Below are 17,721 nucleotides of genomic sequence, written 5' to 3' on the forward strand. Positions count from 1 at the left end.
TGACACAATCAGTACATTTAACTTTTTGTCTCAATCTATTAGTCCATCTCAAATATTTTACATTTTAGTTTTGGCATGTCAAATTAGTACTGCTTATTTTCTTGTTCAAGATTCACTTGTCCTATAACTCTGGTTCCTTAGAATTATGTACAAGCATTATATGGCCATTCATATCAGCTCTCATTCTCTTCTCCATACTCCATGTCATTACATGCTACTTCTTCTTCATCGTCAAAATATCTCTCTTCTTCATCTCGTGCTCTGATGTCTAGTAGATCATAGGCATCATTGTTGTCCACTTCCCTGAGAAAGAACAGAATCTATATGTTACATTAAGTTGACAAGGTTGGCTAATGGTCACAGCCAAACCAACCCTACTTTTGCTACACCAGCAAAGTGGTTTGAACTCAATATTTCTCACAACTTTTGCAGCTACATCCTATTTCAACCTATTATCCATAACTATATACCCTATCATGCTCCTTTCATTCACTCTTGTCCATTTATATCAAGGGATCAACTTTTGCTGTAAGGTGTTTTCCAAGCTCAAGTCCCTCTCAGCACAGACATCCATTAACATCCCACTTTCCAACCACATCTCCAATGTCCATGCTTACAACTTTCACATTCATATTCCGTAAGAATTTTTTCTTTCTTTCCTAAAACAATTGAAACACTGGCCTATATCCTCCCAAAATCTCTTCATTCCAATCTTGCATTTTCTTCCAGTATCATTTACTGAGACACACACACTCTCCACTAGGGATGTACCGATGTATCTATCAATGGTATCGGCACATTTTAAGAGTATCGGTATCGGCTGATTTTCTGCCGATATACTGATACTTGAAGGAGTTTTATACGGCACATGTCACTCGTTGCAAATAATTTTGTTCAACAGAAATTCAATTTTCTAAACTGTTGAAAAAATATCAGAAAAGTGTAATTATCTAGTATCATGATACAGGTAACTCGATTTACGCAAGTTTGGTTTACGTGTTTTTAAATAACGCAGGGTCCAAAATCCAAATAAATGATTAATTTACACGTTTTTTTCATTTATATGCGATATTTTATGGAGTGGCCACCAGATGTCTTATGCAATTGAACTCACACGGCGCCATGGCCACACAACAGCTCAGTTCTTCCCGCGCGCCACTTGAACAACAATACAGTACCCACGCTGCCACGCTACTCAACAATAGGGGTGGGGAGGTACCGGTACTAACGGTACCAGCTATACAGTACGGTACCGGTACCAGACTGCTCGGTACTGGTACCAATACTAGCCAGTCGCTCATGGTGTCTTTCATTTCTTCTTCACACGAGTGAGGCTGAGACTGAATGCCTGAGTGGATATCTCAGTGATATGGATATTCTCTCTCTCTCTCCACTGAATGAAGTGAATATTTTTCAATAGAAACCTACCTCTTGTTTGATTTACATTGTTTTTGATTTACGTGACCTCTTCAAGGACACAATACTCACGTAAATCGAGAGTTACCTGTACTACATAGTTTGGAATTTCCCGCGATTTAATTTTCATCACTTTAAATGATAAGATTCATATTACTTTGAATACAAGTATACAATATGTAGTATACAGTATAGCCTTTGCTTTACAGGCTTAGTGCTAGTAGCTTTGGTGTGGGATTGACGGAGCCCCTCCACTTGCCAGTCACCTCATTTGCCTGCCTTAGTCAGTCAGACGGTCGCCCCGCAACAGGGCACATTGCCAGGGTCTTGGGATTTCTTCACAGTCTTCTGCCTAAATGTACGGCAATTCAGGTAAAGCTAACCTAGCTGAGTCAACTAGACCTCACGAGGCGTCTCCTCCCTCGATCGCCCCTTGTCGAAACTCATGGGGGTGTGTTAATACTTCCCTTCTATGGTGGAACAATGAGTAGTGGGTCTTTTTTTTCTTAACATTTGATACTGCCCTTTAGCTGCAGGAATTGTTCTATAAAAAGAAAAAAAAAAAAAAAATCAGTGCACAGGTATCGGTATCAGTCAAATATTGGGGTATCGATATTAATCAAAATTTTGGTATCGGTACATTCCTACTCTCCACTCATAATCATTTTCTGTCCACCCCTCAAGGGTCCATTGGCAGCTGACAGGGCTAGTGCACTGCTCATTCCTGGAGGGACACAGGGCATTGGATCGCTGAGAAGCTAAAGGGAGAACCGTCAAAGTCCATACAGTAATAAAATGTATTATAAAAAAAGGGACAACCTTAAAAACAAATATTGACAGTACCTGCCCCCCATTAGTTACACCAAATAAAAACATCAATTATATAGAAGAGTAAAAAAAATGTGGTGTACTACCATGGCCATGTCCTGAAGGCAGGGTAGGACTTGGCTACTGTAACCAATAAGAATGGTAGAGAGCAACTATAGTCTATTCATTTGGGCAAGACCACTCATGGTAGCTTAGTCCCAGCGACTCCACTTCCCCCTTCTGGCTGGATAGCTCTGAGCGGGATGATGTAACCTACTTGTCATGTTCAGTAAACATAAAATGGTAAGTAGTGATAATAAAATGTTAAGTAGTCAACATAAAATGGTAAGTAGTGAAAATAAAATGTTAAGTAGTCAACATAAAATGGTAAGTAGTAATAATAAAATGTTAAGTAGTCAACATAAAATGGTAAGTAGTGATAATAAAATGTTAAGTAGTCAACATAAAATGGTAAGTAGTGATAATAAAATGTTAAGTAGTCAACATAAAATGGTAAGTAGTAATAATAAAATGTTCAGTAGTCAACATAAAATGTTAAGTAGTGATAGTAAAATGTTAAGTAGTGATAATAAAATGTTAAGTAGTGATAATAAAATGTTAAGAAGTCAACATAAAATGTTAAGTAGTGATAATAAAATGTTAAGTAGTCAACATAAAATGGTAAGTAGTGATAATAAAATGCTAAGTAGTCAACACAAAATACATATCGAACACAAACTGCTAATTAGCAGTTTGTGTTAGATATGCATTTTATGTTAACTACTTATCATTTTATTATCACTAACCATTTTATGATGACTACTTAACATGACAAGTAGGTTACATCATCCGGCTTGGAGCTACCCAGCCAGAAGAGGGAAGTGGAGTCGCTGGGACCAACCTACCGTGAGTGGCCTTGCCCAAATGAATAGACTGTAGTTTCCAACAGTCGATGCTTAACTTTGCATTATGCCACAACCTTTCAATACAAAAAATTTTGGTCTCATTGGCAGTGGTGTAGCTAGGCGGGGACAGTCAGGCATGGAGGGGCACTATAGAAATAGAGCTCAGGAGTGTCCTAATGCCACATAACAGGGGGGCACCCCCCCCCCCCCCCCACCATAGCTAATGTACTGCTCATTGATTACAATCCTGACACAGAACTAATATTATATGGCTTCTCAGCAATTAAACCTAGAAACTGATTACAGGATTTGTAAAATGTGTGAGGATAATGCCCCAGCCAGAACTGTGAATCAAAATTTCGAATTGTATGCAATAATCATTGATCTTTTCTGAAAAGCATATATTGTGAATGACTTACTTGTAGTCAAAATCTTTATTCTGTCCTCTTAGAAAATTATTGTATCCTGCTGAGTAGAATTCCTCCTTGAACATCTGCTTCTCCCTGGAATCAACAGCAGAATCCATCTCTACATCTTCATCATATTCGTCTTCTTCATCAGTATCCTCTTCCTCAAACATGTCATCTTCTTGATCTTTTTTTTGTTTCTTCAGTTCTTTGTGCTCACGGTTATCAATGTGATGTAGCAGTAGAGAAGAAAACCTATAAAGAACAATAGTGGTGAGAATACAGAGATTGAGGTGCTTTGGACTCGTGAAGAGAAGGGGAGGATGGTGAAGCACTGAGGAGAGCTGTTTGGGTGGAAGTGCCAGGTCATTGCCCACCAGGCAGGCCAAAGAAGATATGGAGTGTGTTGAATAGGATTTGGTAGCAATGGGCACTGGGGAGGTTGAGGAAGTGGACAAAAGTAATTGGAGGTGTATCATCGACTGTCTAACCTCATAAGAGGTTTTAGGAAAACCTAGTCTTAAAACAGATGATGATGATGTTAACCAACTCTCTTCCCTTAACTGCCTGTGGCCTGTGTATAAATTATTTCAACCAGAACTGGTATAAGGATTCAAATTCAATAAAAGTTGCAACATGAAATTCTTTTTATATATTTGTTTTCTGATTACCATAAAAAAAAATCATGACACAAAAGGCTACACTAGTGTGGGAGTTAATATTGATGTAGTGCAACCATATCCACATGGAGAGGTGGAGAAGGATCAGATAAATGAGGCAAAGTCATACAGAGTTAGGGTAGAGAGCAAGACAGAGTGATTAGGGAAATGGGAAAGGATGTGATGATTAAATTTTTGTACTTTGGGATGGTTCTGTGGAAACACTGGAGTATATAGGGAGTGGTGAGGGAGAGAGCAGTGAGGAGCAGACAAGTAATAGGTATGTTGGAGAACAAATGAAAAGATGAAGTGTCAGTATGTGGGTAAAGGTGCGGGAAAATATTGTTAAATGAGCAGGAAATACCACTTGAATCAAAAGAGGTGAGTTACCTGCTAATCTCCCTAGCTCCTACTTATGACAAACAGAATTTAGTACTTAGCTTAGAGCCCCAGAACATAGAGAGAGATGTGGGTGGAGGTATCAGAAAGTTGCCCTAGGAATGTGGTGGCTGATGAGTTCCAATAGGCTCCAAGGTGCTTTGTGGAGGCTAAGGCATGAGACGTGGCATGTTCTGGTTGCTCACAGCCTTTCCTTTAAAGTATACTTCTCAAGGTATGAAAACAACTAAGTTGGAGACACAGGCATGAAGTAGGGGTGGGCAGGTACCGGTACCAGTACCGGTACTAACGGTACCAGCTAAACGGTATGGTACCGGTACCAGATTGCTCGGTACCGGTACCAGTTGCTCGGATTTATATATTGGATTTATTGATAATTCTTCATGTCCGATTTTTTTTTTAGGTTGCTAATAAATATTGTTATTGTTATTAGACTATGATCGAGTACATCCATAATAACTATACATGCTATTTTTTATCGAAAAAATAAATATTCACTTCATTCAGAGAGAGAGAGAGAGAGAGATCACCACTTAGTAAGTGGATATCTCGGTGATATGGGTAGTGGGTACTCGATCATAGTCTAATAACAATAACAATATATATTAGCGTTTTCTAAAGACTCGTGGGACTCACTAACTTTTAACCCAAGACTTCGTTTCTTTTACTTGCCACTGTTAAATTCGTATGACTAGTTAACTTTTAGAGAGAGAGAGAGAGAGAGAGAGAGAGAGAGAGAGAGAGATAATATTTATCCAATAAAGCACGAACTAAAAAAGTTTGAATCACTTGTCGAGAGTGTCTGTCTATAAATAATTGAATTATGAATTATATAAGATGAATAAATATTGGAGGTTTAGCTGGCGAGAGAGAGAGAGAGAGAGAGAGAGAGAGAGAGAGAGATCACCACTTAGTGAGTGGATATCTCGGTGATATGGGTAGTGGGTACTCGATCATAGTCTAATAACAATAACAATATTTATTAGCAACCTAAAAAAGAAAGAATCGGACATGAAAAATTATCCAGTAACTCCAATAAATAAATAAAATAATGGAAAGCAGGGCTGTGATGGAAGAGAAGCAGGACAAAATGGTGGGAACTTGGGGAGGCGGTCAGCGGGCAGTGACTCAGCGTCTACACAGAGCTCATACCACATGGAGGCGGGCGAGCACCGAGCGTCACTAAGATCCTAACGGCAATGCGCAGTGCCGAGTGATCATTAAGCTTCCGGAACCCAAGTGATCATGATGCTTCAGCGGTACCAGTACCGATATCAGTTATCGATACCAGTAGGCGGTGATCATTAAGCTTCCGGAACCCAAGTGATCATGATGCTTCGCGGTACCAGTACCGATAGCAGTTATCGATACCAGGTACGGTACCTGGTATCGATAACTGCTATCGGTACTGGTACTGTAAGCATCATGATCACTGTTTCAGTACCAGTACCGATAGCAGTTATCGATACCAGGTACCGGTACCTGGTATCGATAACTGCTATGTACGTGCCATGTGGACGCTGATTCACTGCCCCGCTGACCGTCTCCCCAAGTTCCCACCATTTGGTCCTGCTTTCCGTTTCCATCACAGCTCCCGTTGCCATTATTTGATTTATTTATTGGAGTTACTGGATAATTCTTAAGGTACGATTCTTTTTCTTTTTAGGTTGCTAATAAATATTTTATTGTTATTAGACTATGATCAGTACATCCATAATAACTATACATGCTATTTTTTTTTCGAAAAAATAAATATTCACCTCATTCAGAGAGAGAGAGAGAGAGAGAGAGAGAGAGAGAGAGAGAGATTTACATAGATTTACATAGAAAATTAGACCACACAGACCCCATGGTACAGACTAGGTGGTCTGTCCTTAAACCTAAGTGATTTTACATTAATCAGAAGGCTCCTAAACGTTGCATTTCTACTCTAGTTGATATTAAGTTGAAGGAAGAGAGAGGGTTTTCTTTACAGGAAATTTGTTTGGGAATTTCATCAGAAGTCATTAAGAAAAAAAAACTCCTTTGGGTACCGGTACCGGTACCGGTACTAACGGTACTTGAGTTTTCGGTACCGGTACTACCGGTACTCAAATTAACGGTACTTGCCCATCCCTAGCATGAAGATGTTCTCACTGTGGCATCTGGTATCAGAGAGAGCGGCCTGGCAATTTTAGACTCGCCAAGTTATGAATGCCATGTCACGAGATGAATTGCTGCAGACGTTCGAAACACTTTTCACTTTGCTTCTAATTCTACTGTGGTATTGAAATACTACCACTTGTTACCTAGTTTTAATTCAATATCACCAAATCAATAATAATAATATGTACCATACAGGTAACTCTCAATTTATGCGAGTTTGGTTTACACGTTTTTTAAATAACACGGGGTCCAAAATCCAAATAAATGTTTAATTTACACGTTTTTTTCCACTTATAAGTGATATTTTAAGGAGTGGCCACCAGATGTCTCATGCAACTGGACTCACACGGCACCGCAGCCACACACCTGAGCTCAGTTCTTCCCGCGCGCCACTTGAACAACAATACAGTACCCACGCTGCCACGCTACTCAACAATAAGGGTGGGCAGGTACCGGTACTAACGGTACCAGCTATACGGTACGGTACTAGTATCAGACTGCTCGGTACCGTTACCAATACCAGCCAGTCGCTCATGGTGTCCCTCATTTCTTCCTCACACGAGTGAGGCTGAGACTGAGTGCCTGAGTGGATATCTCAGTGATATGGATATGGTGGCTGAATCGACAGAGTAACACCACCGCGTTCAGGAGGACGCGAGTTCAATCCCCGCCCGGTGCCACCAAGCTGGGATTTTTCAGCCGCCGCCGAGTGGCTTAAAACTACCCACATGCTGTCCAGAAGACCACCTATCAACCCGGACTCGAGATTCTAGGATTAAAGATGAGCTCCGGGAGGGCAGCATGAGCCAATGCAAGATGGCGCCACTATAAACACTCGCCTGCGCCAGAAGCAGGCTGGGCCGACCATCAGGACCCACGGGAAGAAGCCTTGGGCGATCATCAGGCCCCACTGAAAAAAAACCTACCCGGGGGCGAGGCGCTGAAAAAAAAAAAAAAAAAACACACACACACACACACACACACACACACACACACACACTCTCTCTCTCTCTCTCTCTCTCTCTCTCTCTCTCTCTCTCTCTCTCTCTCCACTGAATGAAGTGAATATTTTTCAACAGAAACCTACCTCTTGTTTGATTTACATTGTTTCTGATTTACGTGACCTCATCAAGGACACAATACTCGTGTAAATCGAAAGTTACCACAATATAGACAAACTGGAAGAATTTCCACAAATATATAAGGAACAGTATTACCCCCCCCACTCTGGAATTTGTAGCAAATACATACTTGGAATTTAGCACAGCAATCACAGATATGCTCAATGAAAATAAGCTTCATAAGAGTTGCATGTGGTGGCTTAAGATGGAATGGAGAAAGTAATGAAAATATGTATGTGAGTTTTTGTATAGGTGTAATAGCAAAGACAGAGTATAGCGGAGTGGGTGAATAAATAAAACATGAATACGTGATAGAAAGGAGTGAAGATAACTTTGTGAAGAATGTGTGCAGGCAGTATTAAGGGAAAGGATCTAAAGGGGAAACCATCTATAAAATGGACCAATTGAGTGAGTAACTATAGGAGAAAGAGAGAGTTAGGTGCCAAAAGATTACGGGTGCTGAGTGGGAGTGTCGGAATATGAAAAACTGGAGAGGTTTCAGCCATAGTAAATACCCTGGAGAGGTTCCTATGAGGGGACAGGATGTCAGATATAGATAGATAGACAACAATGACTCTGCCTGCTCCCCATTACTTTAAACCCCTATCATCACAGGATATTTTTGTGATTCCCAGTTCATAAAAAAAAAATCATACTAACTAATATATTTAGCAGCTATATACTGTACTTTATCAATGGAGTAACTGACTGCAACAACCATAAGACATCAACCAAAATCAGGAGGGTTAGGAAACTCTTCAAATGAACATGGCCCTTTGTAGTTTGACCTTACAACATACAATGCAGGACACTTGAAGGCAAAAAAATAATCATAATGAGGGAAGGAATGTGAAAAATTACTTTAGATTCCTCTCTCTAAAAAGAAATATATTGTGCAAGCTTTTGGGTATTTATAGATACTACTCACTTGGTCTCAGTAGTATTAGCAGCCTGATGTTTTTCCTCCCTCTCCTCCTCAGTCTGGTGCTGACCAATAAGATAGTCATACAGGAGTGGGTCTCGGCGCTCCATCTCTTGTTCACTGAAGTAATCTCCAGAGCGTCGCATTTTTTGGAGGGCAGCATATCTTCTGTTCCGAACAGTTATCCTGAAATTGAATGACTATATAAACAAGGAATCTCTACTGATTCCAAATATTAGCATCCAATTATCAAAAGCAAAACCCTGCAGGCAAAATTTTAAATCAGCACAGAAGAATATGGACCAAAAATCCCTCAAGAAAGTTTAAGGGCCTAATGGTCAAAATAAGAAAATTAGATGACTAAGTGACAGAGTGTGGTTCAAGAAAAATATAAGTAGTGGGTAGCAGCTTTAACTCCATTACAAAGCAAAATTAACTTACTTTGCAGTGTGCTTATTTTTATACTTCAGTGCTTCAGCCAGGAAATAGTCCACTTCCACATCACCTTCATATTTCTGGAAATAATGCAAGTGTTCTTGCTCCAAGTGTTTTCCAAACCTGCATGAAAAATTGAATTAGGCTAAAACCTTTCCACTACCCCCTAATGTTTGGTTCCTCATAATTTTTCACCTCTTTCTCATCATCATTGATTTATACTAATGATAAAAACATCTAACAAAGTATAACTGAAAAGAATAATAATTACTCTACCTGTACAAAAATTGTCCAGGTTTCTCTTCCAAAAGGTTTTCAATTATTTCTTTTCTTTCTTCATATGTGAGATCAGGTTCATATCTTTGCTGACTTTTCACTTCAATGCTGCTGGCTGCCAAGAAATTCACTAACCGATCCCTGAGTGGCAACACATAGGTGTCATCTTCCTTTGTGGTGGTGTCCTCTGGTGTTTTGCTTTCTTCCTGTGATCCCTGGGCTTCCTCTGAGGTTGGCTTTATTTGGAAGCATGTTTCTTTCTCTTCTATTTTATCCTCTTCAAATTCTCCCCACATGAGTTTACCTTTCTAACCCTAACATGGAAAAAGTAACTTGTTAAAAATAGTTCACCATATGTAACAAAAAAAAAAAAAAAAAAAAAGGAATTAAATACAACTTCTTTATGAATTTAAATATGTATCACATGTAGTACCACAACAACTACAAAAATCAATCCTATTATTGGGAAAAGCAAGGAGCTGATGATTTCTTAGTATACAGTGTGTTAAGAGCCAAAAAGACAAAAAAGGACATGAAAGGAGCAAAGTTTGTAAACGTCAAAAATGAAGGAAGACAGAAAAAGATGGAGAGAATATTTTGAAAGGCAAGGTGAGAGTAACTGAAGGAATGTCAGATACTTTTAAGATAAGTGCTGGAGTGCATCAGGACTAAGCCCTCAGTCCTCTTTTGTTTACTGTAGTGATGGAGAAGCCATGAAGAAGTGTAGAACAGGGGACCCATGGGAGCTGCTGTATGTAGATGATTTAATCTAAACAGCTGAGGCAAAGGAGTAAGTTGAGAGAAAATTTATCTATTGGAGGCAAACTTTGGAGAGAAGTTTAAAGGTGAATATGACCAAAACAAAGATAATGGTAACAGGGAAGAAAATAGAGCAAAATACAAGTGAAAAAATTTCCCTGTGGAGTGTGCGCTGGAGAAGTGGGAGTAAGTTCTACTCTTTGCACGGAATGTGATAAAAAAGATGTTCGGAACTAAGAAACCTAAACAGTAGTAGATTTCTGGTGTCCAACGTGTTTAACCTGTACAGTACTAGCGACGCGTATTCGCATCAGCGCCTATGGTTGCAGGAAATATTAGTGATGCGTATACACGTCAGGCTTGCTAAACACTGTTACAGTCGATGTAGCGGGTTTATTTTTGCTACAGAGACTGCTGCAGACAATGGCAACACTACGTGAGTGCATTTGTAGCATTGGCAACACTACCCAAGCTGGGGAGGAATCACAAGCCACCTGTGACATCAAGATCAAGACCAAGTGTAAACAATGTCGAGGCGGCCCATTCCTTTTGCCATATAGCGATAGACAGTGAGTTTGAGGTTTCTTCATCTGAAGAAGACGTGGGAGCACTCTCAGACTCTGGTTCGGACAAGGATTATGTGCCAGATGAGGATACAGGCTATATTGAGCCGCTTTTGTAACACGAGATTCTAATGTCCTGAAAATCCTACACTTATACCCCATGAAATGGTGCTCTCTGAAGTATTCTACACCTGTGTGCAACAAAAATAGGCTACCTGGCCTCTATCACTTGTCAAATCCTCCATAAACCATCGATCACGTACAGGGGCCGTTTTCAGCCACACCGTAGTAACACTTCATGGAGTTCTCCTGCAAAAAGTAAGTCTATGACATGTTTTTTTTTTTTTTTTCCACTTTTCCCATCACATGGAACATTTTTAAGCCAAAAAAATAAATAAATAAATAAATAAAAAATTGGCCGGTACTGGGCAAGCCAAAAATATTTAAATCGGCCGGTACTGTACGGGTTAAGAAGAATCAAAGGAGGGGAACCACCAAAAGAGGAAGAGGCAGAGATGATAAAAGTGGATGGTGGTGTAATAGGAGTGGTACAGTTTTGGTATCTTGGTGATATGCTAGATAGGGAGGGTAGAGTGGAGAAAGAAGTGAGAACACTGGTAGCAACAACATGGAGGAAGTGGAGAGAAATAGCAAAACTGCTGATAAATAGGAGTATTCTGCTGGAAAACAGAAGAAAGTATTTGAAGCGTGTATCAAATCAGTATTGCTATATGGTTCTGAGACAAAGGCCTTAACAAAAAAATTGGAGGATGGGTTGGTTGGCAGTGATCGGAGTGTTGAGGTATATGGCTGGGACCACATGGAGAGATGGGGTGTCCAGTGAAGAGGTGACAAGATGTTGATTGAAGGAGCTGAGTAAAGTGCTGAGAGTAAGACTGAGGTGGATTGGGCACATGAAGAGGAGGGAGGAAGGTGAGGCAATGGGGTAAACTGTTGGGGTGGAAGTGCCAGGTAACCACCCACCAGGCAGGCCAAGAAAGACATGGAGGCAGTGTGATGAAGAGGATTTAGCAGCACTAGACATTGGAGAGGTTGATGCAATGGGCAGAAATAGATTTTTTTTTTTTTTTTTTTTTTTTTTTTACAGGAAAGGAGACAGCTCAAGGGCACAAAAAAGGGAACAATAATAAAAAAAAAGCCCGCTACTCGCTGCTCCTAAAAACAATCCAAAGAGGTGGCCGAAAGATAGGTCAGTTTCGGGAGGAGAGGTGTCCTGATACCCTCCTCTTGAAAGAGTTCAAGTCGTAGGCAGGAGGAAATACAGATGAAGGAAGATTGTTCCAGAGTTTACCAGCGTGAGGGATGAAAGAGTGAAGATGCTGGTTAACTCTTGCATAAGGGGTTTGGACAGTATAGGGATGAGCATGAGTAGAAAGTCGAGTGCAGCGGGGCCGCGGGAGGGGGGGAGGCATGCAGTTAGCAAGTTCAGAAGAGCAGTCAGCGTGAAAATAGCGATAGAAGATAGAAAGAGAGGCAACATCGCGGCAGAATTCAAGAGGTAGAAGACTATCAGTATGAGGAGGAGAGCTGATGAGACGAAGAGCCTTTGCCTCCACTCTGTCCAGAAGAGCTGTGTGAGTGGAGCCCCCCCACACATGAGATGCATACTCCATACGAGGGCGGACAAGGCCCCTGTATATGGACAGCAACTGTGCAGGGGAGAAGAACTGGCGGAGACGGTACAGAACGCCCAGCCTCGAGGAAGCTGATTTAGTAAGAGATCAGCATATATTCCACCATCTAACTAAAAAAGAAGTAATGTGGAAATCTAACATTAAACAAAAGATGATGATGATGAGACAGTATAATTACTTCTACACTCTTTTTCATACCATAGAAAATGTTAATTTCCGCTTAACAATAAACTCGACACATGATCCAAGGCAGAGCTATTGAGCTGTTTGAAAATTATGTAACTCCTAACTATATAGGGGGAGAGGGAGTATGGTGGTGTTATGAGAGTGACACGTGGGAATGAGAGTGTAGCCATGTTACATAACATTCCCTTAATTTCTTAACTCCTTTGACCAAGAGTTGTTTATAGGTGTGGTATTGCAATTGGGAGAAATAAGTCTCTCTCTCTCTCTCTCTCTCTCTCTCTCTCTCTCTCTCTCTCTCTTTGTTCAAATGTTTATCCATGTTCTATCTATCTAGATGGAGAGAGAGAGAGAGAGAGAGAGAGAGAGAGAGAGAGAGAGAGAGAGAGAGAGAGAGAGAGAGAGAGAGAGAGAGAGTTTTATCTCCCTTCCACACAGTGCCATGATTACAGCCACATAACACTCATCTATATCTTTCTCCCAGGCATCAGCATGAACGGAATGGTTATTCACAACAGTTTTCTGCAGATGACAAGCCACAGAAAACAACTACAGCTTTATTTTCTTATATGGTAGACTGATTAGAGTATGACAAAGAGACATCACTGGATTGAAGAGGATGAGATGTGCTTACAGAATGACAAATGGGAAATAGTAAGTATTCTGCAATAGATACTTTTATTAGTGTAAATTAGTTTAAAGCTATTGAAATGCTTTGCGTTCTACTTTGAGTATAAAATATCTTGAAGGAATATCGCAAACTAAAACCAGGAGAATAGAAACCTACTATTGTCAGTTGCATATCATCTGTCCACCACCAAAACGGGAATTTTGATAGATGTGGCACCCGCGCATTTCTAGTTCGTGAATGTGTGAAAATCAACAGTTGTGATAGACATTCAAGCTTATTTTTCAATAATATATTTGACTGTTTATGTATATAAAAACAACTCAGTCATTTGCATTGATAATCTAACAAGACAAGCTTGTACCAAATAACATAGACAGATCATGCTTGAATGATCTATGGTTATTCAAATTCATTGATTGGTAGCTCATTTCAGGTATATTAAAAACATCTGGCTCTGCAAGTGCATATAAAGGGTATCTTAATAATTTACTGCATGTAAATAACAATTAATAATCAAAATAACATGAAATAATAAACAGAAACTGTTGAATGTGATGCTAAGCTATTTTGAATATTAGGCTACCCCCATGTTATTTACATGCAACACATCAAAATTCCTTATGTATAGACACTTGCAGAGCCAGATATCACTTTGAGATGAAATATGGATATGTGAAAGGCTATGAATCGTTTGAGTATGATCAGACTATATAATGTCTGATATACAAGTTCTTTCATGTGCTTGTATGGTAAATCATCAATGCAAATCAGCACGTTCGCAATTGATATAAAAGGGCTTGAGGGTTTTTTGTAAACACAAACATTCAAATATATCACTGAAAATATACAGTTGATCTTCACGTATTCAGAAACTAACAATGCACAGGTGCCACATCTATGTTTGCGAGTGGACAGATGGAATGAAACGGACTATAAGTAAGGGGTTGAGGTAGGTGTTACATGATTTCTGAACATGTATTACAAGGTGTGACAAAATGGGGAGGGGGATCAAGAATGACCAAAAAAAGGATTCTTTAACTTTTTAATGGCCCCTATGGTTGAAAACACAAACTATTAACGTGATGTAGTTAAATTAGACTGTCAGAATATTTTTGAGGTCAACTTCCAGGTCATCCAGTGTTGAAAATTCCCTGGTTGTTAACAAACATTCATCATTTTACATTATTCTCCCTGAAAATTTTAAATGTTTTGAATGATTTCAGCGCTGACTTCACTTATCAATCCAAAAGCTTTGGTGCCTTGTTCTTGAACATTATATATCATTGTAGTGGCAAACCGAAAACATTGATAATACTTACTTTCAAGGCATCTCGATAAGTACAGCTAAACAAATTTCTTTGAAACAGAATATAAAGTATCTTGGGGAATATTTACGATACCTTAGCCACCTCAGGCAAAGTTAATACTTACATCATGGACTTCTTTTTGGTCCTGATTGCAGTGCAGTCACAAGTGACTTCCGGAAAGGAGAAAGAATCCAATTCAGGGACCATTTTTTGTTGAAAATAGGGGATAATAATTCATGAAAGCATCGCTTCCTCTGGCGGCGGCTGCGGCGACAGTACCGCCGACACAGCCACAAAATAGCTCGCAGAGGGTTTAGGGTGGGGGAGCATATTTAAACTATCCCAACTGAACTTTACGACATAACAGCTTCGCCCCCTTCGACCCCCCTTCTAACCAGGGGGGGGCTCTGCCCCACCTGGACCCCTCCTCATGTATATGCGACTTATTTCTGCGAGGAGGTATTTCTAGCAACACAGCGCCATGGCCGCCGCCAGAGGAGGCGACGGTATTATTCTAGTGTTTGCCCATACTCACCCCTCGCAACCAAAATTGGCTAGGGGGCCATTGAGACTTCGGGGAATGCGGTGGTAAACATGAAATGCGTCACAAATGCATAGTTTTTGAGTTATGAGGGATTGAAAAATACCCTAGATGTAGGGAAATTCCTTACAATTACTTGGATGTAGGGAAATTTCATACATTCCAGGTTTTTTTTTACAACGTACGGAAACCACTCAAGGTAATTATTGAAAATCACTCTGCACCTTGAAAATACGATATTACGCCTCCATATTGTACTTAAGGGCATATTATACATACGGACGATGTGTTTACATGGCTACGCCATTGTAACAGCGTGCCAGGTTAATCCAGTTAGCAATGATACGCTAGGTGAGACCAGGTCCACCACGCGTGGTTATTTTTTTTTTATTTGAACACGCACCTTTACCTAATACTATTTCCGATAATACGTTTGGTTAGCGATGGTATGCTTAGTTAGCCAATAGGCCACGTATGTGAGACCAGGTCCACCACGCGTGGTTATTTTTTTTTTAGAACACGCACCTTTACCTAACACTATTACCGATGGTACGCTTAGTTAGCCATTAGCCCACGCATGTGAGACCAGGTCCACGACACGTGGTTATTTTTTTTTTTTAGAACACGCACCTTTAAGAGGGTCAGGTCCCCCTTGGCACCCCCCCCTTTAATTTAGCAGGGCCCCTTTTGCTTAGCAGGTTTAAATATGATCCCCCACAAAAATACCCTGAGTTCACGCAGGTCCCCGAAGATCGTTGGGGGAAGGGGATTAATTCGGCTTCTTTACTTTTAAGTACTTTTTTTTTTACTATGATATATGGAGGCGTATTATCGTATTCTGGAGGCGCGAAGTCAATATCCACAATCACCTTGTACACTGGGAAGACGAGCCCGTGAAGCAGATTCAAAATCCGGTCAGTAAGGATTCACGTGTTCGAACAGCTCGGGCAAGAGGTTCGAGAGCCTGCACTTCCTGCATAAGCCGCAGTAGTGTTAAAGGCGCGGTGTTGGATGGATCCCGGCTAGCCGGTGGTTTTACTTGTGTCAGTGATAAACAATGAAGATAAACTGTGTTTGGTGCCACGGACTCTACTTGGAGGACAGAAACCTTGCGATGAGGTGACAACCTACTAGAGAGAGGGCATGAGTGTGGTGGAGGCGGTTTATGTGAGCACAGATGGCCGCCGGTGCCACGCCAGATGGTGAGGTGAGCATCGTTTGGTGGATTCACGACGCTTCTCTCCCAAAACAAGCTTGGAGATCCACTGAGTGTGTGGTTTTCGTATGGGAAACACTAAATTCGTCGCAAACGCTTATTTTAGTGGTGGTGTGAGGAAAAGTTCCCCAAATTTAGGGAATTTCCCTAGATCTAGGGAGTTTTTATCCCAGCCCCCACACTAAAAAAATACGCGAATGCGACGGATTTCGTGTCTCCCACCCGAAACCCCGCATTCCCACCAGGTCCCCAGGTTTGTATGGGGGGGAGGGGGGAGTATGGGCAAACACTAGAATTTTACCGAGGCGACGCTTTCGTGAATTAATATCCCTTATTTTCAACAATAAATGGTCCCTGAATTGGATTCTTTCTCCTTTCCGTAAGTCACTTGTTACTGCACTGCATTTAGGGAGCAAAAAGAAATCCATGATGTAAGTATTAACTTTGCCAGAGGTGGCTAGGGTTTCGTAAATATTATCCAGTATCTCTTCTGTCGATGAACCCAACAAACTGTGATAAACGGAGAGGCTCACTTTTACTGATGAAACTGCTGTTGTTCTTGAAGGGCTGTGACGGCCTACGAGCTCACAAACCCTTTAATCATTAGGTCAGCAATCACTAGGTAAACAAGGCAATCTGTGTGAGACTTCTTCTTCTTGGGTGTTTTATGGGGCTAGTGTGAGACGGATTGTAAACAAACATGGGCCAGCTGACAAGGGATTTGTCTTTACAACGGAACGTCTGCTTCTTCTTCTTTTGACCTGTGTGGCTGTAACCCTAGAAGGAATCACTTGTTTATACGTAGTTTTGAAAACGCGCACTTTGTTCCCGCGCGAATTGTTCTAATTAAGGTCCTGATTGGCAGTCCATCCAGATCTACGTAGAAGGGGACGGATGACACTCATCGCTAGAGTCCATTTAGCCAATACGGTCCATTCCCACCCTCCTCCCCTTCCCCCGCACCACCCTTCCTTCCTTCCTTCCTTTCCATTTCCTCCTCTCACATGACGCTGATCTCCTCCTCCCCTTTCCCTGTCCCCTTCTCTCGGAAAGTTGCATTTCCTTCCCTCCCCCTCCTCCCCTTACCGTCCTCTACTCCCTTGTCACCCCCTTCTCTTCTACCTCCCTTTCTCCCTCCTCCAGTCCTCCTTTATTTCATTTTTTTTTTGTAGCTCAAGTTAGTAGTTAGTCAATGGATACCCAGGATAGGCATTGAAGTATTTTTTATATTGACTAGTGACTCCCGCTACCGCAGTACCGCACACCGCGTACCGCACCGGGAAAGAAAAAAATGGGACTGCACTACCGCAACCGCACTACTCCGGAAAAAGTACCGCACTACTGATTTTTCAGTACCGCACCCACCTCTGATCT

The 17,721-nt window shown here is 40.9% G+C and overlaps 1 protein-coding gene across 2 annotated transcripts; it reads right to left on the bottom strand.

Annotated features, from left to right (window-relative positions):
• Positions 1-12: 12 nt before the first annotated feature.
• On the bottom strand, positions 13-17,041 carry LOC127004191 (coiled-coil domain-containing protein 97-like). Of its 2 annotated transcripts, none has more exons than XM_050871703.1 (6): positions 16,881-17,041; positions 9,628-9,806; positions 9,223-9,339; positions 8,788-8,967; positions 3,548-3,790; positions 13-303 (listed from the first exon to the last, which is right to left on the bottom strand). In XM_050871703.1, the coding sequence occupies exons 2-6, from the start codon at positions 9,786-9,788 to the stop codon at positions 174-176; spliced, it is 831 nt and encodes a 276-aa protein (XP_050727660.1). In that variant the 5' UTR covers positions 9,789-9,806; positions 16,881-17,041; the 3' UTR covers positions 13-173. The 2 variants fall into 2 exon arrangements, with proteins under 2 accessions (XP_050727660.1, XP_050727652.1); XM_050871695.1 differs by having other exon boundaries at positions 9,493-9,806.
• Positions 17,042-17,721: the final 680 nt, after the last annotated feature.

Source organism: Eriocheir sinensis, chromosome 3 (genome assembly GCF_024679095.1).
Source record: "Eriocheir sinensis breed Jianghai 21 chromosome 3, ASM2467909v1, whole genome shotgun sequence".
Taxonomy (NCBI): Eukaryota; Metazoa; Arthropoda; class Malacostraca; order Decapoda; family Varunidae; genus Eriocheir; species Eriocheir sinensis.

Coding starts and splice junctions, on each gene's coding strand:
- LOC127004191 (XM_050871695.1), bottom strand. CDS start 9,788: ATGTGGGGAGAATTTGAAGAGGATAAAATAGAAGAGAAAGAAACATGC. Junction 8,968..9,222: donor AAAAATAAGCACACTGCAAA/GTAAGTTAATTT, acceptor ATTCAATTTCAG/GATAACTGTTCGGAACAGAA. Junction 304..3,547: donor AATAAAGATTTTGACTACAA/GTAAGTCATTCA, acceptor GTTCTTTCTCAG/GGAAGTGGACAACAATGATG.